This window comes from Papilio machaon, chromosome 24 (genome assembly GCF_912999745.1).
Source record: "Papilio machaon chromosome 24, ilPapMach1.1, whole genome shotgun sequence".
Taxonomy (NCBI): Eukaryota; Metazoa; Arthropoda; class Insecta; order Lepidoptera; family Papilionidae; genus Papilio; species Papilio machaon.
This window is the reverse complement of record NC_060009.1, coordinates 1,367,830-1,395,818: the sequence shown is the minus strand read 5'-3', so window position 1 is coordinate 1,395,818 and position 27,989 is coordinate 1,367,830. Positions and strand designations below refer to the sequence as shown.

Sequence of the window (27,989 nt, the reverse complement as noted above, 5' to 3'; positions counted from 1 at the left end):
ATATTGTCCATCCGCCGCATCGCTTGAAGCGGCTTCAAGTTGACACTACACTAGACTAGAGAGTGGAGCTCGCGACGTGACCGGGGACGCAGGCAGCGGCTGCAGCGGCTGCGGTGCTTGAGGTGGGAAGTACACGCCGGGTTCGTTCGAAAACTGCGGATGTATCGGTAAAGGGGTATGCGGCATCGTCGGTCTCGATTCATGGTACAAAATTGGCACCCGAACTAAACGCTGAGCAGCGTGCGCCATGTTGGCCGCCTCCAATTCCGCGGCCAATTGCCTTTTCCATTTGTTGCGTCTATTCTGAAACCAGATCTTGACTTGTGTCTCCGTGAGGTGCAAACTGGCAGCCAGTCCCGCGCGTTCGGAACTGCTTAGATATCTTTTCATATCGAAGGTTGATTCGAGTTGGAAGACTTGGGAACGCGAGAAGACGGTACGGGTCTTCTTCTTTCGTTTGCCTAAGTTGGCATTGGGATCTCTTTTTTCATCTTTATCGAAGTCATCGCTTTCGTCGACATCTGGGTCGGAGTCCTGTGGATCTTGTTGTTGAGGATAAAGCGCGGGGTGCAGGCGCGGAGACCTCGGAGATGAGCGGGATGGCGATGGAGGGGAAGGTGCGCGAGGGGGGCTGCGCGGCCGGGGGGAACCTCCCGCTGAGCCTTCTTCATTGGTGGTTGAATCTTCTACAACAAAAAAATTAAGTTATTAAGTTGTTACATTAAAACACAATATTAGTATAATACACATTTTGGTCGCTTAGATAGTCAGTTGTCTAAATAAATTGAATGTCTAAATAATGAAGTAACTAAATTAAACAACTGTAGGCGAAACAAATTGAATTAACAAAACAACTTCAATGGGCGGTTTGACGAACGAATCAGAATTAACGGTAATTAAACCAAAAAGGTTTCATTGTGACAACACTCACGCGTTTCTTTTGTTAATGTGACAGATCCAATTAATGTATTGAATTAATCCGGTTCAATAGGACGTATTTTGTACACCTTTTAGTCCAGTTACAATGATAATTTGACACCATTATAAGATCGACCTACAAATCATCTACGAGTACTACGAGTAAAAATAAATCCTACTAAGTTGTTTATACATATTAAAAAGATCATAAGAATATCATAAAATTTATAAAAAATAAAAGTAAATAAATACAGATAAAAATAATAATAGTTAGTAAATATTGAAAGTCAAAGCGCATCAAAGCAGGTGTTTTTAATCTACATTACATTTCGCTCCAATGAGCAAGCGTTCGAAATTCAAAACCGAAATTCGAACATGTCACCGGCGCGAAGGCGAATGTCATCCGCGTTGTTGAATGAATCACTACAATCGAATCAAGAAGACTACATAAAATATCATTCTCAAATCAAACCTTACTCCCTTAACATAAAGTTTCTTTTTGAATGTATTTCAAATTTTCGATTGAGTTCTTTTAAATTCAGGCAAAATTATTATCCAATATAACAAGACCCGTTCGTTGTACAAGTGATTTATAGTGTTAAAGCTCCTGTTATGTAGACCTTTAGCGCGTGTAGTGTCCAAACAAACTTGAACCCGCAAATTAATTATAACGTTGGGCGTCAAAGCTCTTCGTTTGTGGCCAACGGTTGTGATTCATCGATTTTAGAAGCCATAGCAAATTAATCCTTTGTGGCGTTGCTTTCTGTTTACACAAACGCTTACCAGTTAAGCAGTTTATGAGTTTGTTGGCAAATTGCGTTTAGAAATTATTCAATAGGCACTTGTTTTGTTTCTAAGCTTAAGTTAATTGCGCATTAAAATTAAATATGTACTTTATGCATAGTTGCGCACATGACGTGACCTCAGACCAGGTGTACGGTAGAGGAAAGAATTCTCCAGCGATTATAATTATAATACTCGGCCCAGTTCAATGATCATACTATGTCACTTCAATGTCTTCAGAATTTACATAAGAAGGTATGTATCATATGGCTAATGCACATATTTCGTGGAAATAGACGAGAATAATACATAATACACAAATATTTATTCTTATATAATAAAAACTACAACACAAATCCTATTGAAATGAAAACGAAGAAATCATTTCGTAAATACGTTAACATTAGTTCATAAGCTGTTTATATATTTTAAGTAAATATGTAAACTCGTACAGTTTTTTACCTTAACAAAATAGTCTAAAAACTATTGCAATACCGAAAACCTACATTTATCCTTTTTCCGTTAAAAAAAACCTTTCCAATTTACAAATGTAGAATCTCGAATGACAAACGTCATCGATTGCTATAAAAAATAAAAGGCCAACAAATCCACTAAAAGCGTAACATCAATCCGAACAAACCGCATTCGAAAATTAAAACAACCCGCACGCGGCAACACCGAGCATATGTACCAATATAGCGTTTGGCGCGAAACGAAAAGCAGCGCTGCGACGCGCGAGATAGAGCGAGATGGAGATACCTTTGACATTTCACCAGTGTTGCTATACGTAGATAATTGTAGGCGGATGGTAGAAAAGTATTGTTCGGTCGGTTTGGGCCGCGTGAAATGGCGTCGCCTTTGTTTCGCTCCGAGATGGGTTTTGGGAAATTAAAGCGAAATGAGTGGGGTTGAGAGAGCGGAGACGCGAAATGACGATTGCTTGTTTACCGTAAACATGTCTTTTAGCGTATGAAATGTGGAAACGTATTTTCTGTTCCATTTTTAAAAGAGTTTATTTAACCAGAAATTTATGATGGCGAATTTTAAACTACAGTTTAGTTTATTAAAGTTTCTTTGTTTTATATGTTGTATTATTTTTCAGTAACGTTACTCTGACATTTTGGAATTATGATTTAAAGACCTTTGAATTTTAATGTTGACTTGTGCGACCAAAAATAAATACTATTGTCAAATATTATATTTTTATTTATATTTATTTTGCAGTAGCCTATTTTTAGCCTACACACTAAAGGGAGTATTAGAGCATACGTTTGTTGTTTTTACGTACATGTAGATTTCTTAGCGTTATTATTTTATATTATATAGGTATTTTTGAATATCAGTATAAAGTGAGTAATATTATACCAATTTTCAGTAACATAAATTTTAGAACACAATTTTTATGTTTGTGTTCAAAAAACCAAATTAAAATGAGGTTAATTTCATTTCCTTTTAAAACTTGTTTCTTTGACTATTTAGAGTAAAAGATATCCAGAAGTTATCAAGTAAAATGACACATTTTCATTCAAGTAGAACAACTGGTAAGACGATAATCAACACACCAGCTGCAACAATTACGGGGTTAGGTAGGCTCTAACTCTAAAGTCTAAAGGAATGTGTGTTCTAATCGGTTTACTTCGCAGGTTAGATAACATTCTTTCTTATAAATACTCAATATGCGTCCTAACTAGTATGTGTAAAATCTTGAAATATTCGTGGTTATCAGGTAAGAATTTGGACTCAGAATTTTAAACGTGAAATTAATAATATATTATAAGTGATCATGATTTATTACTTGTAAAAACTTTTCTGAGAGGGGCAATAAAAGAGACATTAAGTTTTTTTTTTCTGAAATGTTGCTCAATTTTAGTTTATTTTCTTCATATTACATACGTATATAGTACCTAATTCCAAATAAAATTATTAGTCAGTCCTATATCAAGGAATTCCTGTACATGTTTAAATCACAGCTGTATCAGTGGCGGGATTCATACCGGAATCGATTAGCGTCGCCGCGAGGCCGTACCAGTGCGTCGCCCTGTCGCCCCTGTCGCCCTGCCACGCTGACATCATTCCGACAATGTTGCCATGCGATATGTTATAATTCATACTAATAATTATTATAAATTCTTACTACTGTCTTTGATATGGGTTAATTTAATAAAGAGAAGCGTTTCAATGCATTGTTTTACTACTATAAACAAGCAAATATCTAACGTTACTATAACAAGCGATACACAAACTAGGCATTGTGTTTTATCTTGAAGTTGAGAGAATGACAAGGAAAGTAGAATGTTGGAAGCTCCTGGGACGTGTCAAAATGTATTGCCGTGTGACTCCACAGCGAGCGAACGTACACTGTCTTAACCATACCGTCTGAGTGGTTAAGTGTTATAATTGTCGGTAGTATTCATACACACCTCTTGGCGGGGTCCGTTCGTGCGGTCGTTGCCAGTACCAGGGCGCGGGCACCAGGCCGCCGTAACGTCCGGCGAGTGCGCTCCATTGAGAGATAAGACCCAGTCTGTAACAATGTATGAGTTATTATTATTAGTATTACCTCATGTTAATCTAACGTAAAAAAATTGGAAAAGTAATGTCAATTTCCATACAAGGCGGTCATAACTTCGTTTAAACTATATCAATAAGAGTGCTATGCACCCTTCTTATTTTGTGAGATATTTATTGTAAAACTAGCTGTCGCCCGAGACTCCGTCCGCGCGCAGTTAAAAAAAAACTTAATTGGGGTATGAAAAATAGATGTTGGCTGATTCTCATACATACTCAATATGCTCACAAAATTTCATGAGAATCGGTCAAGCCGTTTCGGAGGAGTACGGGAACGAACATTGTGACACGAGAATTTTATATATAAGATAAGGGTAACCAATTTTATATAGTTACGTGAGAGAAAGGGTTTTAGCTGAAATATTTTGAAATTTACGAGTTTTAGGAAGAAAATTGCAGTATGATGAAATTTCTTCAGGTTTTAAGCAACACAAAACACCACATGAAAAAATAGGGCTAAAAAGTAAATTTTCATTAGAATTAGGAACTAAATTCATAGTAGACTTCGCTTTTATTTGCAAACTATCTATTGATCGCGACTTCTACGGCGTGGAATTAATGAAGAACTGCTTATGTTATTCTCGCACACGTAATATAACTTTCATTCAAAGTCTCGTCAAAATCGGTCCAACCATTTCTGAGATTACCCGAAACAAATATTGAGTTACGGACAGACAGACAGTCAGACAGACATTTTAAAAATGTTTTTTTTTTGTTATAAATAACGCAAATTCATCATGTGCATGATATTTTATATTACATACCGACACTCCAATTTCATTAACAGTAGAATCAACTACTACAAAGTTAGAATTTAAATCTATAGAAATCTGGCAATAATAAAACATAAAGTCAAATCGTCTTTTAAGTCGCATTTAAAATGTAAAAATGTTTTTTTATTTGTTCATTGAAAAATCGTCTTTTGTGTGACATAAACAAGCCTCCTCGGTTAGCAGATATCGCTGTATAAATATCGATTGCTGGGAACAAAGAGGATTGAGGCCTTGCCTGTGGGAGCGTCTTGTCTAGTGATGTACGATGCAAGTATCGAAAGATTTGTCTACTAGTTAAAAACATGCACTAATGCACTAAAGGTAGAAAGACTTTTAGTGCAATTTTTGTTTTAGTTCACACTCATAAAGATAATTATGATTACACTATTTTATAGCCACTACAATTGTTTCTGATTTAACAAAAAAAAAATCTTTCTAGACGCTTATTTTAAAATTCCTGCAATACTACGATTTGGCTACGACGATTGCTACGCCGGTCCAAGTTCGTAACATCTAAATTTATACTAGCTACGTATCTGTAGTACAATACTATCGTAGACGTCTCGTAGCGAAAATCGTAGACGCTTAATTATTTTTTAACAGCGATTTGATGAAACGCATAATATAAATGATGTTATAATTTAATAAAAAGGAAAACAATTGAAATATGTAGATAAATGTATTTTAAAATAAATCTTATTTTCGATCAAGTAATGGTAACTAATAATTTTGGTACTATCACATCACTATAGACAAGTTGTGCTCTATTTTGTATCGACATTATAAATAACAATAACGATTGGCGCCTTTATCGACGATATTTTATCCACAAAAGCCTACAGAACGGCTACGGCTGCTAATGAAAAATTGTGAAGGGAATGGAGTCGAAGAGTATTGTTACTTGTTATAATAACAGTGTATTTAGTGTAGTAAGTAGTTACAATATATTTAAAAATAAAAATTATTGTGTAATAAGTATACTACATAAATATAATTGTGATACATTTTAATTAATTTTTAATTATTCATTAAATTTGATTAAATGATGCAACAAAAGAAATCGACGAGATTGTTTAAGAATTGATTAAGGGACAGTTAAATCGATGAAATTAAAAAATCAGTTTAGTTTCTTGAGAATGTTGTTTAGTTAAGTTAGTTAACTACATACATTAACTGAAATGACCGTAAATTTAAACTTTCTTTAAAACGATTCTTTTCACTTATTTTGTTAACTTCGTTCCCGATATCAAGTAACATTGTAATAAATTTAGCAAACATTTTAAATGAGCTCGCAATGTAAAGCAAATCAATGTTTAACTCGAAAGAGCCACAAAAGTCGATAATAGCACAAAAAAGACTCAGCCGCATCACCAATTTGCATCGGTCCCGCATTTAATCCCCGCTGAGAAGTTCCAAACTCAAATTCCATTACACGATAAAGTACTACTTCCTTTAAAAGCGGAAAGGAAGAAGCCAGAACGTGATTGGTCGGCTCACCGAGCTCTGATTGGCTCTTTCGGGACCCCGCCCCCCTAGAGGGGTATAAAAATCAATGCGCGTCACCCGCAAGCTCTTTCACTCGCGGCGCGTCGACCTGACACTCCGCTCTTCTCACTAATAATGGCGTTTGTACTTTTCTTTTATGTTATAAAGTGTTTAGTTGTATCTGTTGTTCGTGGAAACGACACGGGTGCCTTTTGTTGGCGACGAGGACAACCTCGGACGCGTTTAAAAGCGTCTCCGAGCTATCTTTTCACTTATCTCCCAGGACTCAGTGTACCGTCTAACAACAATTTTTCTAGTCTTGAAAGCTTTTAAAGCTTAAATGTCGCCGTATCGTTGAAACTGTTATTTAAATAAAGAGAAACATTTTAACTTTACAAATTGTTCAGTGCAATTTGAATAACTATTAAGATAAATGCTATGTTTCGATTTTAAAATTGTTACTTTTCATATACCAATTTTACTGACTACCCACGATGCGTTCCTTGTCACCACACACTTGAACAAACATACCGCCTTCCCTTTCATTATCCTTGAAAAAACTTAAAATACGAATATCATTCTATACCGGTGTTTGGACGCTCAAAAAAACATTAGTCGACATTACAATAGATAAGTAAGTCGAATTCTGTCTGTTTTCTCGTTCATCTGAATTGTGGAATGGGATTTAGTCAACACTGCAGCCTGCAGTGTTGGAATTGAATTTCGTAGAAATATCCAATACGTGCTCGAAATTCCACGTAAAGCCCTAAAAGCGTATACTACAGAGCTTTCGTGTTTATTAAATCAATTGCAGTACCCTCATGCACATAATCCAGCGGGTTACGCAGAGGTTACGGATTCTCATCTATATATATAAAAAAAGTCGTGTTAGTTACACTATTTATAACTCAAGAACGGCTGAATCGATTTGACTGAAAATTGGTGGGCAGGTAGCTTAGAACCAGGAAACGGACATAGGATAATTTTTATCCCGTTTGCTATTTTTTATTCCGCGCGGACGGAGTCGCGGGCGACAGCTAGTTTATAATAATCTTCCCTCTATCTTTCACTAACTAATACATTATAAATAATCAATTACATTTTTTTGTATGTCGATAATATGGTTAATGTAAGTTTAACTGCAAAAATCTCTAATCTTATATCAAATCAAAATACCAGATCTACCTTTTTACCCTTACTTTAATTCTTTAGTTAAGGAAACCTTAAGTCACACTTCTTTTGCCACCAATGGTTTTAGTTTTTAAGAACTGCACCAAATTTTACAGATATTTTATCAAAAATTTAACATCTAATTTTAAACACTAAAAACAAAAGTGTTATGCAGATTACAAAATGACTCTCGTAACCTGACTTCTTGTTATAAAACCTCAAGATATTTTGAAAGCATGAAAAAATCACGGCACATATCAAGTTACTTAAACGGATAAGTAAGTAGATGGCTCCCCTAAACTCAAGTACATAACTTGAGTGTTCAGGGTTTGGTACAAAGTATAAGCGGGTAGCGGAAATATTTTCAATATATGTCGGACAACGGGAAGTTAAGAACTTACTTATTTTATTAGGATGGCAACATCGTTTTTGAGTTATTGATTGACATCTGTCAGTGTTGTCGATTGACAAGTGACAGTTTGCTTTACTCTTGAGATAGCGCCAGTACCGATTGTGCGCGGTGACTCAATAAATGTTAGTAAAGTTTCTGATAATAATATGTATTATTTAAATAATAGTCCCTCGGAAACCTAGAAATGTTTTATAAGTTATTTTTAAATAAAATAAACTATTTTTTAAGTTAAAAACTTTATCGAAAATGTTATGAAATTTTATATTATCAAAAGTGTCACCAGCGATATAATAAGTGTAAAACAGTGAAAAAAATATCGTACTCTTGCAAAATGATAACAAAATAACTTTTTCACCCGTAGCCGGTTGATCTAATTCGAAGAATGATATTACAGTGTGGTAGATGAGGTTGATATTTCTTAATACATTGCCTTAAGTTTTGACAAAGAATTTATAATGTTTCCATATAATCTACTATCTATATCTATATATATAAAAGAAAGTCGTGTTAGTTACACCATTTATAACTCAAGAACGGCTGAATCGATTTGACTGAAAATTAGTGGGCAGGTAGTTTAGAACCAGGAAACGGACATAGGATAATTTTTACCCCGTTTTCTATTTTTTTTTATTCCGCGCGGACGGAGTCGCGGGAAAAAGCTAGTTAAAAATAATTTTCCCAATTTTTATTTACGTAAAGCGTTCAAAAAGGTTATGTATAAACTAAGTAAATATACGTCTCAAAAGACAACCTCTTATTACTTAGACCGTACTCTTAAATTATTTATATTTACGAGGGGGTAAGTAGCTTCATTGCACCGCCCCAAAGACTCTCACCGTCAAGATTTAGGGTGAAGCAGCTCTTTAGAATTAACACCGACCATATTGAATGGGGTTCACCAACGGAAGCTTTCGATTTGTTGAATACTACTTGAATAACCTTTAAAGTTACTACTTGGATTAAATTAAAAAAAATTAACATACACATGGTGAGTAACTTTTAAAAATATTATTAACATAGAATTACGTGAGTTATTATTGAAGTATATTTAAATAATATTACAAGCTGGGAAAATTAAAAACAATTTTGAAAAAAGAAATAACTAAAATACGAATAGTAAAATCTCACTAACCGACAATTCGTGATCATAAGACAATTTAGTAATTTATGAATTTATTGTATTCTAAGATCTTAAAATGGTACAGAGAAAACAAAATATCTCAACGTATCGTTAACAACCCTGTATAAACCATTCCTAATTAAGCCAAAAAAAGCTCTCATCCCTTGAATCTTTTAAAGTCTTTAATCAAAGGCACGGTAAAATATTGTGTATTTTTATTTCTAAGATTACTTAATTGGACGTCTTGACTCCTGGGGGAGTGTAACGATTTAAAAAAAGAAACAAAAAACTTGTCTACAAGATGGCTACGGAATGACAGATTGTTTGCAAGCCGTCGCAAGGAATGTCCGCCGTCGCCGGCCGCGTAATTAACCAGAGGAAAACGAAGATTTTAACAGATGTCTTTAAGTTACGCATAATTTTCTTCGTAAAATTTGTTGTCCTTTTAAACCAAATGGCGTCGGCGGTTCAGGGATTAAGCACTTGACTTGTAATCTACTGGTCCTTGGTTCGAATCCCGCCATTTAGCAATGTGTTTTTGATTTTCTATTTACATATATACATATATCCGACGTTCTTATGGTAGAGTAAAACTTCGTGTATATGTGTGTAGTCGACCTACTAACTACGGTCTAGTCACCCCTAACTTTGGGTAGGTTCCTAGCCCCTCGGTGGGGACGTATAGTGAGCTGATGATGATTAAACCAAATAATACATTTCAAAGTAAATAATTTTATTAAATTAAATCTTTTGATAAACCAGTTTTTTTGACAGAGCTGTATTTACTAATTGTATGGCAAATATTTGATTCTAGTAAGTCATTCGAGAAAATTGCCATATGGTCGGCCATATGACTTTACAATCATGATGTTACTGAGACGTACTTGTAGTAGCTAATGAGACTGGTATATACAAGAGTCGAAGTCTTTATAAACATTTAATTTAAATTTTATTTAATATTTTTTCAAGCACGATGCTACTGTAAAATCGTAGACAAATATTATTTATTTCATTTCATTTTTAAATAAAGAAACAACGTTACCAAAATAGACGTAAACACGTCTTCTTATTACAAAAAGAGTCGCAAAGTCTTGTCGAGTCAAAGTACTGACACATCTACATTTGCCGGAATAATGATAATAAATGAAACGTCAAGATGTCCGCCATGTCGGACAAGACAGTCCGCCGTTCCCCAATTTGTTTCCCGCCATTTACGCGCTTCTTTGGCTTTTACGCACAATGTTGCCAGATAAAAGGGTCGTTTCGCCCTATAAAGGGAAAACTGCTTGTAAGCCCCTACTTGATTAGGTCGGGTAATGATGTTTCCTTTTAGGGATTAAACGGCCAAAATGATAGTTGCTGAGGTTTTGTTTTATTTTGTTTGCTTAAGGGAAAAGTTTTTCGGATCAGGATGCGACTTCCTATGGTTTAACATACAAAACATACTGTTTTGTTTATTATTTGAATGATCTAAAACCACTGTTAATTTCATTTAGAAAATAACCACGTAGATTATGTGCGGCGTTGGATGTTCCCTATTTTTACAATACCTATAGACTACACACTAAAATTGTATATATTGATTCTGTTGTGTTATATTACTTCATCATAGTTATAGTACGGCGCTTACTCGAGAAAAATAGCGCTGCTTGAGCAGTATTCCTCTTGGTGAAGTAGTTCTACGCTATATCGTAGATATTCTACGCAATTGCTACGAATTCGGTGCAACGAAAACTTGTAGAGATCTTCTACGATTTTTTGAAAAATAATTAATTTAGAAAAATAAACTCGGTCCACTGTGGGCCCACACTGCGCTTGTGAAAACTTCAATTATCACTTTACTTTTAAATAGATCATGACGTGTAAGGAACAGACATACCATTTTAAATCATTGAGTAATATTAAACTGAGGTATTATTTAAATAACTTAATAATAGAGTTGCAAAATATCATTTACCGTCGGCAAGCTAGTCAATTCACTTAAATAACTTGAGGGCAAAGTTAGTTGTAGCAGGGCACTTGCGCTGACCGCGGCTGATATAATGTTCCGATCGTTCCGGCCACCGCGGTCTGTACGGGACTTAATCTCGACGATCGATCGGTTACTGGATAGCGGTAATGGATTTATTGCTTAAAAATAGCTGTTTAAAAGTTAATGGATTTATTTTAATTACGGTTTTTGTTGAGGTAACATTTACACTAAACATTTTATCGTTTTTCTCACTTTAGTTAAGAGAACCACTGTGTTTCCTACATTGATGGAGATTTATGGTATATAGGAACCCCAAATAAGATGTATCTATTGAGTATGTAACGGATAGCCGTTGGAGTGCTCTTTGTTTAAGTTTTAATACAGTAGAATTTCATGGTTACAATTTCTCATATATGTTTTGTATAAAAATAAATACAACTTGTATCGTTCTAAACTGCGCATGTGAAGGATGTGAGAGAAGTAATGTCACTCAGTTTGACACCAGACATGATGTATCAATGCAAATTAATTATATAAACAAAGGTGTCTTTAGAAGTGACTTCAATGTCATCTTCTAAGCGACTGGATCTATTTTTGATGAAATATAAAAGAAGGAGTCAGTGCAAGCGGATATAAATACTCTCCGCCCTGAAGTACGATTATACTTTTATATTCCAACTATAAATATGCATAGTACATTATACGGAAAATTCCTTATCCTATTGTAAAAAGCTCGTCGCTGTAGCAACTGGAAACTTCTGTTCGGTTTACAGTTTGTCTGCAGGCGTATTGTCTACAGCCTCTAAGACTTTCAGGAATCAAAGTTGTAGGTTGTGGAAACATTTATATACAATGTTGGTTATTGTTGTGTTCATCTTAATAACAACAGCTAGAGATATATTGTGACCATCGGTATTAAAATCCGTGAGCTTCGAAAATTAATTTTGTATAATTTTTGTTACTTTTCAAGTTGTCGTCAGCTAAAGTAGAATCAGAAATGAAATTCATAATCTTTATTGCGTCTTTGTAATTGTTTACGCCAATTGTTATATTATTATCAGTTATAAGTACTAATATGTTACTATATTTTAAATAGTAATTACCAACCAGCATTGACTTTTACATTAAAAAACCAATTGTACAATATATATATATATATATATATATATATATATGTGTGTGTGTATAACAACGACGATAAAATAGAAATTTATATCTCTTTTGGAATTAAAAAAAAGACTTAAAAATCAAACAAAACACTGGCGTACCATTCAAGACACTCTTTCTCTAACTACTATCAATAAGCCAAGTTACATACCTTGATAACATCGCGTCATTGGATCCGAAATGATTAGCTGCTAAAGCAGCTTCTAGAACATTCGATTCTCTTCTTGGTTCCGTTCTATTTAATATTGAACTAATAGAGAAGCTGGTGTACGGCGCGCTGCCAGTCGCTTTCTCTTCTTTATCCTTCTTCAACTCGTAGAAAGGACTCTTCTGTTCTCTTCTAGTCGGTGATGACGTAATATCCGGGCTGCTCGCACCGGACACCACGTTGACTTCGATATCATTATCCTGGGATGACACCGGGGAGTCCATTTTGGGTTTAGCTCTTCATTTTATGGTCATCTGTAATAAAATTTAGTGTTAACAAACATCAGTTATAAAAAAAATAGTAGCACCTCAGCTTCAAGGAGATTTTCTTACACCTGAGTGTTATTCTTTTGATTTTTGTTTTACCTTAAAAGTTCTAAAACACAGAGGTAATTTCAACTATAATATTATAGGTTCAATACTGTGACCACACAGAAGACAGACGTGTAGTATATAAAAGTTTTTCCACGTTTCCTAGATTACGTACCGAAGTCTTAATTTTAGTCCTCTTTCCCTTCCCACTTCTTTTACTTATAACAAAGAGAGATGGGATGGGACGGGTTGCTGGGGAAGAGGATTTTTTTCTGTGCGTGCGTTCCCTCCTGCGTTGGCAACGCATCTGCAAATGCAGATGTCTTTGAGCAACGGTCACTTCCCTATTTCGGTGAATTCCAATAGCTGTTCGGTCATTTGCCACATTTTGCTATAAAAAATCATATGGTAATAAAGACTATCTGTGGTAAATTTCGAAAAGGCACCTGGAGCCGTTGCGAAATTATAATAAGTTAACTTATATTTAATGCCATAAAATATTACTTTATCGAAATAATCCATTTCCACCCTCTGTTATTTTTCTTTCCCTCTGTTATAAAAAATCCTTAAGAATCTCGCTTAATATGATTTAACAGAAACCTTAAATACTTCCCCGGTCTGAGTATATAATTCCCATTACTTATTCACGGCGGAGAATAATAGAGGGGGATGCTACTTAATATTATTCAAATACCCGGGGGATATCTCTAAATAAGGCTAAGAACAATAACGCACTTAAGGATGCTGAATTATAAATAATGTTAAACGTGTTAAGGCGTGGCTTATGCCGGGATGTTTCTTATACCAACGTACTCCTAACTATGATGTAGAACTTATACGTTTGTAAATTAATTATTGTACTAGTTAAAGCCATTGCCTTGGGAGAGCTCACGAACATTTCTACCTTATCATAATTTTTTTAATATACTAGCTTTTACCCGCGACTCCGTTCGCGCGGAATACAAAAAATGCACACAAGATAAAAAAGTTCCTATGTCCGTCTCCTAGTTCTAAGCTACCTCTCCATCAATTTTTAGCTAAATCAATTCGATCGATCTTGAGTTATAAATAGTGTAACTAACACGACTTTCTTTTATATATATAGATATAGATTTAAAAAAAAATATACATATCCTATTGGTTTTATCTTACTAATATTTTAAATGTGAATGTTTAGATGGATGTTTGTTTGAAGGTATCTCAGGAACGACTCAACGGATATTGATAAAATTTGGCAAAGATGTAGAACATAGTCTGGAAGAACATATAGGGTACTTGTTAAGGTTTTTTTAATACCGCAAGGATAGAGTTCCTGACGACAGCTCGTAATTTTATAGTATACTAGCTTTTACCCGCGACTCCGTCCGCGCGGAATAAAAAATAGAAAACGGGGTAAAAATTATCCTATGTCCGTTTCCTGGTTCTAAGCTACCTGCCCACCATTTTTCAGTCAAATCGATTCAGCCGTTCTTGAGTTATAAATAGTGTAACTAACACGACTTTCTTTTATATATATAGATAGTGTTAGAAATAAAATTATAATTGAATAAAGTTATCTATTTTTTATTACTGTGCCAAAACCCAAAACTGGAAGAGTAACTGTTTCGTTTGTAATAGAGATTGTTGGATAGTATAGGTCGGCCTTTGCTTGCCTTGACTAATTGTTGTATTAGTTTTCTGTCAGTGTTTGAATTAGTTATATGTTAATATTAAACAAATCACTTTAATGGCCAAGTATTATATAATTTTTTAATAATTTTACAAATTGTTATTCTTAATCAACTTTATTTCTGCATTTAAGATTTGCCTAGTTAAATTACAAATTATACCGGAGACATACATTATTTAAAACCTCGTCGTTTTCTTACGAAATACTTTCATATCCATTGAGTATATTTATCTTTTTTAACAAAATGGCGCGTATCATGTCTACTATTTTATGTCAATGACACTCTTTGGTAGTTTACATATAAATGCAAATTGATTTAAAAAGACAGTGTCGATATCACTGTCGGCCGTCGGCGCCCGCCGGCAATTAACAAAATAATTTTGACGCGAAATACGGCGGGAAATGATCACAGCGTCAGCCATTACCAGATTGCAATTCGTTTTTTAAATTGTTTATTCTTTTGTCTTTGTGGCCAGTGTTTTTTTTTATTAATCTTCCATTACACGTTTAAAAATAATAAATTAGTAAAGAGATTTTAAGTTTTTTGAGAATCACATTTAACACAATAAACTTATTTTATTATACTTTTACAAAGTTTATTAAGCGTTCTAACAATAAAACTGCGATATTTAAATGATAATTCCGATAGTTACTTTCTATGTTATAACAACAGGCATAATTGTGTCCCATTTCAAATGACGTCATGAATTAGAAAAAAAATATTTCAAACTATCACGTCCCTTGTCAGTTATTAGTAAACGACCAAAACAATTACTGAAATAACCGACTTACGACTGAACAATATTATATAACCTAAAATTATACTTCAAATAATACATAACCACCCAAATTCCCAAATGTAATGTCCTCAACTATGACTCATGATAGCAGACAAATTATTATTAAAGGTGAAAATTGAACGCGTTGATAAATTACGCTAATTTATGTGCGATAACATTTCGCTTTTCGCAATTAGAAGCGCTATAGAAATAGCTTTTGCTAATTGCGAAGCGTTATAACGAAATCGCGTGTTATAGATAAAGCGGTAGAATGTTAATGTCAAATCAGACAATATGGCGGCTAGTGGTTTGCATAACATTTTAAATTATGCAAACGTTTTAAAAAATACTTTAGAATATCTGAACAGAGAACAGATTAAGAACAGATTTCTCTGTTAAGTAACGGAACAGCTCAGGCGGCGTTAGCTTTATCTTGTGTGAGAGGCAAAGGCACATTTTGGGTCATTGAGCAACCAGATAAATGTAAGTAAGATCTTCCTTTTTGAATTCAATTCTAGTAGAATAAAGTATCTGTGAAGGTCACCGATGGCAGTTGAAACTCCTCGCAATATTTACTAAAAGACAATCAGATAATTAATTTTTTTTAGATTAAATTTCAAACTCGACTATCGAATTACGTATAATATTATCAAGATAGAATATATCTCACAAAACAATTTAATGAACTGTAAGTTGCCTATATTGATATAATTTCATTAAAACATATCGCTGTCTTTATTTATTTTAATAAGAATCAAAAGGATAGCAATATAATTTTAAACACGTTCGATATTGGAAAGCCACAGTAATAAGATACGTAACATACATAGATAAAATCACACAAACTCCGCCGGCTGTTATCCGATGACGCGTAAGTTTTGTAATCGATATAGTTTCGAATCGATTAACTTTTTTATGAAGCACACTACGCTCACATAATCTTTGAATGCTTTTGTAAGTGTTCCCGCGTATAACTTTCTTTTAGGTTATGTTTTTTTTAAACATTGATTGAACTGTCAAAATATTAATACATATTTTGTTGGTGGTTAAAGTATACCAAATAATCTTACATTTGAATTATTGGGAAAATCACATCAAGAAAAAAGAATTTTAAAGAAGATGATTAGGTTTGTATTAGCATAAAATAAACTAGTCTTTTTTGTTGGTGTTTTTGTAACTTGTATTAATTAAAACTTTGTTTTTTCATAGCAATAAATATAGTAAATTTTTTATCTAAATATCTTTGTAGCCTAATTTATATCAGACGATACAATGTTCAAATAAAATAAAAAAGAGTTCGGTTTATGTTTTAAGATAACAATCACTAACACAATATGTACAGATAACGTAAGCAATTAATTAATAACAAAGGCGTTCATTTTAATTTCTAAATGAAGTTTCAACTGAACTGTCGAGTTATAAAAAAAATATTACAAAGTCAAAATTCAACCCTTTTAGAGAGCGTTGAGACGAGGTGCTCGGCCGCCCCTCACACCGTGGCGTAACTTATAACAAATGGCATATTAAATAACATGATTCAAAGTTCTTATATTTTTGGAGCATTTGTTTTATGTTAAACTTGTGAGCTAACAGTCAGTTATCAAGTTGTATTACTTAGTACCTACTTATATAGCAACCAAAAATGTTTTACTTTAAATTTAATTATGACAGTTAAAATAAGTTATTTATTTAACACTCTTAAGTTTAATACACAAAATCTTACTCATGTTATAACTGCGAAAGTTTAGATGGATGTATGTCTTTTAGAAGGTATCAATCTCCAAGAAGGCTTAACGGATCTCGGTGAAATTTTCTATAGATGTACATAATGTGAAAGAACACATAGGCTACAAATTAAGTTTGTTTTTAATTCCGCGCTGAGTCGCGGACAAAATATAATTCTAATATGTATTTAATCTATACCAATATGTTTTATACTGCAATATTATAATGAATTTACTAGTATTTCAGTATCGAATATAAATTACGTTACGGTGTAACAGTGGTCCAATTAATAAGACTCGTCACTTCGATTAGCATGCGAAGGGTTAACTCAGTTTTACAGCCGCGTAAAGTTTACGGCCGCTAGATGCCTATCTGCAAGTGGCCATCTGTCATATTGTAAGGAGGGTTAAGATTACCAACATTATGATATTGCTGGTATAAAAAGTAAGCTTTCAAGTTTTGATATAACTGAAAATGTAGCGGGTAAACTAGTTGTGGCCTGTGGTTTTTTATGTGTTTTTTGTTTCTAACTGAATATATCAAAACAGTTTAAAAAAAAAAAGAATTATCTTTTTTTACCCTCAAAAAAAAACATCGTCCGCACGGAATTAAAAATAAATCTAGTTATAAATATAGCCTATGTAAACCTTAGATAGTGTAGCTTCCCGACAGTTAAAGAATTAAATAAATCGATTCAGTAGTTTTGTAGCCTATTCTATGCAAATAAACAATCATATCTTTTCTTTATAGTCAAAATATTACAGAATTTGACTTGAAATTTAAAAAAACGCGGAATAAGATATCTAAAATGCAGACCTCGGAAACGTAGTTCCGCATGAAATTACTCACCGTAAGTTTTTTTACACCAAAATCTCCATTTAAAACCTATTATTATTTCTGTTTTGTCAAAGATAATGACAGGGATATATTTTATACCGGGACTTAGATCTCAGAAACCCACTGTAAGATAATCATCCGTTACTTCTTATTTCGAAAGAAGCTTTTTCGTGACTTCGTTAAAAAATGTTACCGAAATATTGTTAATATTATGTTGGTCGCTACAAACATGACAAAAGCTCGGCTTAGCTCTACTAATGCTGACCATGTTAATTAAATTAAGTAACAGGATATTAATTACTTAAAGGTCACGAAATAACTGTTACAAATGACAACAGAATTATAACGGAATTAAGGCTCGCAACACATTACAGTGATGAAATTTAATTCACAATATAATAATAACAATTTATTCAAATTAAAGATTGTAATGTATTTATCTTACTAATATTATAAACTAGCTTTTTCCCGCGACTCCGTCCGCGCGGAATAATAAAAAAAAAAACGGGGTAAAAATTATCCTATGTCCTATTCCTGGTTCTAAGCTACATGCCCACCAATTTTCAGTCAAATCGAGCCGCTCTTGAGTTATAAATAGTGTAACTAACACGACTTTCTTTTATATATATAGATGCGAATGTTTAGATGGATGGATGGATGTTTGTTTGGAGGTATCTCCGGAACGGTTCAACGGATCTTGATGAATTGTGGCACAGACGTAGAACATAGTCTGGAAGAACACATAGGCTTATTTATATATTTTTTTAATTCCGCGCGGACGGAGTCGCAAGCGTCAGCTAGTCAGATATAAATGTTGTTTTTTTATTACATAATTATATTTATCAGTAATTTAACATGGCACCATGACCCCAAGGAGCTGACAAATGTCGCAGCGAACAAAACCACTCGACGACTAAGTTTTATAGGTTTCGCACTTAACAATTATTGCTTTTCTAAAGTTTTTAATTATTAATTAAAGCATGTAAAGATAGTCAGAAAGTATTTAAAAAGCTTTTATTTGTCGATTACAAGTAGATCGATTCTTTTACGTCCTTATTTACAAAGTAATTCATCGGCTCAATCTCTAAGATCGAATATTGAGTTCGGCAACTCAATATATAAGTAAAAACTATCCCATCTTATAAATTGGATCAAATTACACATAATAAGGGATTTTAATCAAAATCGGTTGACCAGTTTCGGAGTTTATTATAATATATTAAATATCGTGTATGTGATTAACCCCGAAACTGGTTTCATTGTCTCTGCCTTTATTTTTATATTAGTGCTAACCTGCGATTTCGTCAGCGCAGACAAAGTCTAAGTTAATCCCGCATACATAAGGTACCTTAGATTAAAATCCCAACAAAATCGGTTATGGGTTTGGAGACACATATGAAGTGGTATTTCTCTTCCTGAGCGTCAGCTCCGTTATTTAAATGTAGGCAAAGCTACTGCAATAGCAGATGTCCTTGGTCAAAAGTAGTTTCGCTATTTCAGCGGATACATGTATTTTAAACGTTTGCAAACGTATAATATAAAAAAACATTAAAATGTTATTCAGTGTTTTATTATGACACAAATGTATAAGCTAATTATATACCTACAAGGAGTAAATTTTTTTTCTTTTACGTGCTTTTGTTTTATTTATCCAAACCTATTGTTCTTTCTCTGATGTAAAGCCTTCTTAGTTGGTGGAAAATCAGATATTAATATTATCAGCGGATGTGATATAAGAATATGTAATCGTGAACGGCGGGTATTGATCGTAGGAAATAACCTACTGATATTTGAAAAAAAAAATCATTGATACTGTATTATTATTATAGTAACATGTTGTTTATTTTTTCTTCCTTTTTAAAACTCTTTAAAAAAACGTTGACGCATTGAATACTGTGAAAACAATAAGATTATCGAAATGTACAATTACTGCCAGTTTAATTTAATTCTAAATCAAACATATTTAATATTTATTTATCTATTAAACTAAAAAAAATATATAATATAAATATACCTGAAAATAATCTGAAATTCCTTATTAAACCACAGTTCTATAACTTTAAAACAAACACGTCACTTAATAGTGCATAACACTACACAAAAATATTACTTTATAACACAGAAAATGACAAAATGTCCTCAGTCCATATCGCAAAGGGGGTAGGCAGTTTGGAAGCGTGTGTACAGATCAACAATATTGCATAGACTGACAAACTACCCTTACATTTTGGGGCGGCTCTCAACCGCGGCGCCACCCCTTGCGAGCCAGCCCTACCTCCATCCCCTTCGCAATCCAACCCTTATTGTTACAAACAAAAAGCACCCTTAAAGACATTGAGTGTTGAGTTAGTAGGATTTAGAATGGCATGTCATGTGTTCAGATCGATCGTCAAAACCCGACTAATAGCCTAAAGTATAACATAATTAAGGGTCGGTATTTAACACTGGGATGGTTTGGAGCGACGATTTCGTGTTTGCTGTACGGTAAATAATGCTTTAAGAGTTTGCGTGTTGGCCTCCATATGTGTCACTGCTTGATAAAGATTGCGGAGAAATCGTAGCTTGGTTTAGATAGATTTTTCTAGAACATTAGCTACTTTCATCTTCAAGGTTCTTTTGTAAGGAAATTGTTAACCGCTTTTAGATGTGTTTTTGTTCAGATATTGTTCGTTTAATTTTGTTTTACGGCAATTTGATTTTTTATACTTAAAATTATTTTAATATTGTAATTGTTAGTTTTAACTTTTACGATAAGGTTAGATTTTCAAATATTTATTTTTTATATATTAACTACGAATTAATAATATTTATTTATTATCAAGTTGTCTTTTTAATTACGATGACAACTTAAATATTATTAAAATAAAAACAATAAGAGTGTTAAGCAATTTTTTTTTTCAATATTAATTGCTAAAAAAATAAGGCTGAGAAATTTTTTATATTTATTTTATACTAGCTGTTTAATTGCCCGCGACTCCTTCCGCGGGCAATTAAAAAGAACGTAACTAGTGGCGGATGTTCTTCCAGATTATAGTCTATACTCGTAACAAACATCCAGATCTATTGAGGCTTTCTGGAGATACCTTCAAAGAAGTATCCATCCATCTAAACATTCACATTTATAATATTAGTGATGTATAATATGTATAGTATAAATGAGCAAAGATGTAGAAATAAAATATTTTTATATTGTTGCCCTTTTTCTAGCAATGTAATATTGTAGATTAATAAGTCGGATAAAAGCAGTTATACTAACGCGAATACATACTATATGTACCGAAATGTATGATATAACCTAGATCAGATTCTCAAACCCTTTTGCGATGTGAAGTTTTTGACGGAACCCTAGATGCTATGTTTGATTATTCCAGTAGGTACCCCTTATTCAGTTCACAATAAACTTGTGATGGAATTTTCCTTTGGAACCCTATAGTATCCCTTTTGTATTTTATTAATTATGATCCATACCTATTTTGGTGGACCCCCCAGGACGGCTGACCTAGATAACCTAATCCGGAGCACTAAAGCGAAGCCTCCTCTTACCTTTGAGCAGTACAGAACAAAATAAAATCATTATCAAGCAAGACAATTTTAATCTTACTTCTTACTAATATTATAAACTCGCTTTTACCCGCGACTCCGTCTGCGCGGAATAAAAAATAGAAAACGGGGTAAAAATTATCCTATGTCCGTTTCCTGGTTCTAAGCTACCTGCCCACCAATTTTCAGTCAAATCGATTCAGCCGTTCTTGAGTTATAAATAGTGTAATTAACACGACTTTCTTTTATATATATAGATATAGATTAAACTGTTTTCGTTAAAGTTTTAAACGTCTTCTAAATTATACAAATATCTTTATGCTCTTTGGCTTATAGACTGTAAATAAAACGATCCCCCATTCGGGGGTTGATACAAGGGCAATTAGGGGGCAAATTAGTCATTAGGGCGCTGAGAGGAGAGGAAGAGCCCCCGGCTACCACACTAATTTCAGAAGGGATATTGTAACGACTGAGCAATGTACTATCAAAGTTTATTTGCAAACTTATTGTTTAATTTTATTATAATGACTCGGCTTTTTTTATTTAAATTCGTTAAAATGTAAATGGTTAATTAAACAATAGCTCAGTGCAATATTTTATTAAAAAATTTATCATATTAAATTATATATCTATCTAATATCTGTAATATTTATCGTATTAAAAAAGAGGCCTAATTTTAGTCCTCTTTCCCTTCTCACCCTTTTCTTATAAGGATGAGAAGGGAAATTGGATTTGCTGGAGGAGGAGATGTATAAGAAGGTTAAAAATTCTCTTTTTGTGCGTCTCCTCCTTCGTCGATCGAAAGTAGGCAACTGCGAATGACAATGGACAGCGATCGCTTCGCCATTTCGGCGAATTCATTTGGCCGCTTGCTCGTTTGCCACGTTGTAATATAAAAAAAAATAAGTTCAATGCAAGTGTCTCATTAATTGTTACTATATTTGGATGCTCGTTGGAAAATATAAATCAATGTAGGTTAAGTATAAGGATAATGAGTGTCTGTCGTCATCAAACCGCTGTATAGTTGGGCGACTTTTATGAAATTTGTCCTATATAGTTTTTTAGTGAATAAGTTATAAAAAAACTTTGTTAAGTGACTCTACTAACTAAGTACTGTAGTACGTAAGTTGCATTGAATAAGATCGGGAAATAAGAACGAGACCTATATAATAGATTTATATAATAAATTCGGGCTAATATTAATCTTGCTATCTTATCTCATTAATTATAATATTAGATTATAAATGCGAATTTTTAGATGGATGGATGGATGTTTGAAGTTATCTCCGGTACGGCTCAACGGATCTTTATGAAATTTGGCACGGATGTAGAACATAGTCTGGTAGACCACATAGGCAGCTTATTACGTTTTTTTTAATTCCGGTCGGACGGAGCCGCGGGCGACAGCTAGTTAGTAATAATAATGATTTATACTTATAAGCTCTCGTTCTATTAAATTAATGTCAACTTACAGTAATTTACAATATAACAATGGTAGACGCCAGCAACAACATCTGTTGCAAATGGGCCGGCTCGCATGTGAACACACAACCACACAGAAGACAAATAAGGAAGTAATTCCGCGTTTCATCTGAAGAGTGTGTGAACCTAGTTTAAGTCGCATTTCCCTTCTCATCCTTTTCTTATAAGGATAGGATGGAAAGGGGAAGTATAGGAATTGGAAATACCCTTTTTCTTTGCGTACTCTTCTCCATCGATTGAGCAACGCATCTGCAATTGTGGATGTCTATGGGCAACGGTAGCTTCGCTATTTCGGCGAATTAATGTGGTCGCTTGATAATTTGCCAACTTCATAGGTTGGCATAAAAATGACTTAAATATTTGCAGCTTATATAAAACTTACCATTTGTACAAACGTACTGTATCGCATCACATTAGTTACTCTACAGGACTTGACAGGAGTGATGGATGAAGAGCAATGAATGAATAGGTTAGGTCATAAATAGATCCCAACAGTAATTGTTGATTGACGAAAATTTCTAGTTTTAAAACTAGAACAGTCACTTGTCAATTGGAATTTTTTTTTATATTACAAAGTGGCAAACGAGCAAGTGGGCACATGAATTCGCCGAAATGGCGAAGCGACCGCTGCCCATAGACATTCGCAATTGTGACCCTTGCCTACCCTTAATCGACGAAGGAGGAGACGCACAAAAAGAGAATATTTAACCTTCCTATGCATCTCCTCCTCCATCAAATCCATCTCCCCTTCCCATCCTTTCCTCATAAGAAAAGGGGTGGGAAGGGAAAGAGAAAGTTAGAACAATTTGCGTCACACGATTAGTTCCAATCGTTGAAGTAATATTACGGAGTCTATTATGATTTTAACTTATCTGCACATATTATTATATAGTTGAAAGATTTTTATTTTTAATAATATTGTATATATGTACAAATAAACTCAAAAACGACTACTACATCTATAATCTGCTGAACCGATTTCAGAAATCGATCTAATGTTACTAATATTATAAACTAGCTTTTACCCGCGACTCCGTCCGCAAGGAATAAAAAATAGAAAACGGGATAAACATTATCCTATGTCCGTTTCCTGGTTCTAAGCTACCTGCCCACCAATTTTCAATCACATCGAATCAGCCCTTCTTGAGTTATAAATAGTGTAACTAACACGACTTTCTTTTATATATATAGATACCTGTAAGATAGATAGATGCGAATGTTTAGATTGATGGATAGATGTTTGTGTGAATGTATCTTCGGAACGGCTCAACGGATCTTGACGATATTTGTTACAGATGTGAACATAGTCTGGAAGAACACATAGACTTCTTAATTTTTTTTTTTAATTCCACGCGGACGGAGTCTCAGTCTTTAAAAACTACCAGACCTAATTCGAAAATTATTTTGTCACTAGGATGCTACAGTATCACTGAGTGACACAAGCTTTAATTATTACTAGATTTTTTTTAATTTCGCACGGCCAAAAGCTTCTAATTGACTAACTACAACTGGTTCATAGCGACATCTATATATACATTTTTAAAACTGTGTACAATCTCGCGACATCTATTGTATTTTTGGAAATATTAAATAGACAGTTTCATTGCTAATTCAAATTGCCAATAGATGGCGTTGAAACAAACTGTCACAAAGATCCGAAATGTGACGTCACAGCCATGGTGAAAATTACTTTTATACTTTTATATGATACGCCCCATGTCTTACGGATAGCGTTGCCACGCGTCCGGATAAAGCCGGACATAGGTAGGCTTTTTGATTGCGTATCCGGCCAAAATAAACGGTTTTCCGGCTTTTGTTAGGCTTTTTACATTTCCCAAACGAGAGTGTACCTATTAATACTGAGACAAAATCCTAAATAATATAGGATGTCCGATCTTTCTACCCAAATGTCCGGCCAAACTGGCTGGTCTGTCGGCTAGTAGATTTGGCGACCTGGCAACCCTGCTTACAGACTAGTCATGGATAAAATTATTAAGAAAAGACGGGGTTTTTGACCATAATAAAAGCCATAATGTGTTCAAAATACTTTATTTTTCAACAACATTACGTATAAAACGTTCTCACCGTAACTATTTAAACATCATATATATGCTATGTAAATACGCTACTCGTTATACAGAGATAATAAAAATTGGACTTTTCAAATGTACATATACCCCGTACGTATTCATACAGATTACATTTCCATTCCATTTTCGTATCTATACACAAGTACATAAGGTTTAATTTTCAGTCACTCATACAATCACAAGATCCAATTTTGAATCAATTCCAATTTTAAAAATTGTCTTTATTAACAAAATTTAATATGCGAATTAATTTAAACCTTAAATATATAAAATTAAGACATACATTAAAACATCGTTACAACACAATATAAAAAAACAAAATGAGGTACAGCAAACATAGACTTTATTTCAATAGCATTTAAGTATATATTTACAAAATAGCACTCATCCAAGTAAAGTCATTGGAAGATCGAAACTTACAAACGAAATTAATATTATCCGACAAACTTATCTGATTCGATGAGAGGCGCTGCTATCGCGGAATGAATAAAAAATACATAAAGAGACTTATAGTACAAGAGTCTTATGCTATTTTCACATTGCAATGATGGCGCTAGTGTGCTATAATAATTTAGTGTCACTTATACCCACCGGATCAGATAAATTAATCAGTCAATACATTTATCAAAGATTTGAGTATTTGCTAATAGTCAAAAAACATGTACTGAACGATTTTTTAAAGTATGCATTCAGAAATAAATCACTTACTACCTTTTCACGTCTAGATGCTCATTTTTGAAGCTGAATAAAATTATTTTGTATAAAAAAGGTAATAAATTTAAAAGTAGTGGCAATACATAGATGCTTTTTGACAGCTGTCACTTTTGACAGTACTCGGTGTATTAATTTTTAGTATTTCTTTTTTTCTTTTGAGATATGAAATCTGTCCTATTATACGATAAGTTACGACTTTAAAGCATAGTCAATGTAAATGTTTGAATACTTAGTTTTATGTATTTAGTTACTGCTGTAGAATTTTACGGTTAAAAGATACTTTTTTATTTTTTATCTTCTTAAAAACAAAACGATTTTGAATGTCACAAAATTAATTTTTTTATTTCGTATTATTTTTTCTCTTTACAAAATTACAGCATATAAAGTTTTTCGAAAGCAAGATGGTTATCTTAAGTTAAATTGCGGATATTAAAAAAGAAAGAAAAACTAAGACATTAAAAAATCAAAACTTAAATTTAACTAAAAATAAATATCATCACAATGAAAAAAAAACACAATATCATTCAGTAACATTGACTAGTCTTTACATTTACCTAAGAAAACGAAAAATTTATTTTTTAATTGGCAACATTGGTGAACATCAATATTACCATACTAAAAACTTACCAAATATTACAAAAATACAGGTTCTAAGCACACAAGTATTAAATATCCTACCAATTTAGTAGTTTCGCAAGTTATTGGCAACACAGTTTTATCCTGAATAGGTATTTTTAAAAAACTTAACTATGGTTTATAAATTGCAAAAAAATAGTATTAATATAAAGCCTTTTCTATCATATTATGGACGCGTTTATCCGAAATGTAGGAATTCACAGCGCTATTCTAAATTATTCCCTTATGAATATATATTTTGACCATAGATAAATAGCCTAAAGATAGAAGTTTTAGACATGTTTGACGTCTAATCGAGGGTCGATTTCCGAAATATTATTTTGTATTTCAAATGACAACACTGAGGGAATTTTACTTTTGTAGGACACAGGAATCCTTTTCTTCGTCTCACTTTTGTTTCCCGAATTAGATTATCTGTGTACTAAACATTATTTATATAATTTTCCCTGCTTTATCGTTTTATAAGATTAAAATAAGCAAAGGCCTCATAACTAATGCCAGTGTATTACAAAAATATTTTTAATTTTTTTTTTAATTTCTATAACAACACAATCAACTTTCAGATTACATTTAACTGTCTCACTGAAATTCGTGTAAAGGTCGTCCCTTAACGTAGACTTGATATAAAAACGTAACTTAGGAACTGTTGGAGTACCCATTTAAGAAAATTTCGCATAAAACATCAAATAATTTTTTATATATCAACCTTTTCAAATTTGCGCACTGTATTTACTTGCAATCGATTTCTCTGTATAATTAACTTTTAAAAATCCTACCAAATGGTATCTTTTACCAACAATTAGGGCAACCTCGCAGAATAAGATTACTTTGAATCTGTCAAAACTTTTAAGTAATTAAATTCCCATATTCCTACATATATTTTTTATAATTAAAAAAGAAACATAAAGGAACATAAGTAGTATTTATTTTCAATAAAGTTGTGTTATACTGTCATAAATATTATAAGAATATGGACAATATTATGACATTTTAATACCAAAATTTTAATATTTTAAATATTATAACAGTCTTTTCAATTCTTTACCCTAATGCAGATTGTTAATTAAAGCAAAATAAATCATACATTGTGTGCATTATTTAATGTTTTTTTGCTTATTTTTAAATTTCATAAACATTTTTTTTATCTTTTTTTCTAGCAAAATAGCAAAGCGTATAACTTAAAAGCTCTATAAATTGTAAAAACTGTATGAAACATTATGGTAAATAGTACATAAGCTATTTTAACAATAATTTGTCTTTTATAATGAAAAGAAACCTTTAAATTAAATCCATAAGAATTTAGTTAGTAAAGTAAATTTTTACGTTAATTTTTTGAACATTAGTACAACGCCTACTAAAAATGTAGTTAATCTGTTTTCTAGCCAGTTTTTACAGATCAAATTATTATTTGGAACTTACTATGGTATCAAAACTATATATGCACTTCGATAATTATAAAAAAGCAATAAACCTGTGTGCTTATAATCCCATGTAATCCATTCAAATTCATGTATGACAAATCCTTACATTAAAAAAAAGAATATTGTTCATGAAATTTTGCCTTGTTTTTGAAAGAGTGAGATTTCAAAAACAAGGCAAAATTTCATGATCTTAGTACAAGCTGTCATTT

The 27,989-nt window shown here is 33.0% G+C and overlaps 1 protein-coding gene across 1 annotated transcript; it reads right to left on the bottom strand.

Annotated features, from left to right (window-relative positions):
• Window positions 1-32: 32 nt before the first annotated feature.
• On the bottom strand, window positions 33-20,085 carry LOC106713668 (homeobox protein HMX3-B). Its single transcript, XM_014506510.2, has 4 exons — window positions 19,912-20,085; window positions 12,520-12,830; window positions 4,122-4,225; window positions 33-686 (listed from the first exon to the last, which is right to left on the bottom strand). The coding sequence occupies exons 2-4, from the start codon at window positions 12,798-12,800 to the stop codon at window positions 46-48; spliced, it is 1,026 nt and encodes a 341-aa protein (XP_014361996.1). The 5' UTR covers window positions 12,801-12,830; window positions 19,912-20,085; the 3' UTR covers window positions 33-45.
• Window positions 20,086-27,989: the final 7,904 nt, after the last annotated feature.

What these genes read in the sequence shown, in the direction of transcription:
- LOC106713668 (XM_014506510.2), bottom strand. Translation starts at nt 12,800, where the DNA reads ATGGACTCCCCGGTGTCATCCCAGGATAATGATATCGAAGTCAACGTG. An exon ending in AATGACGCGATGTTATCAAG is followed by an intron (nt 4,226 to 12,519) that starts GTATGTAACTTG and finishes ACATTGTTACAG; the next exon opens with ACTGGGTCTTATCTCTCAAT. An exon ending in CGAACGGACCCCGCCAAGAG is followed by an intron (nt 687 to 4,121) that starts GTGTGTATGAAT and finishes TTTTTGTTGTAG; the next exon opens with AAGATTCAACCACCAATGAA.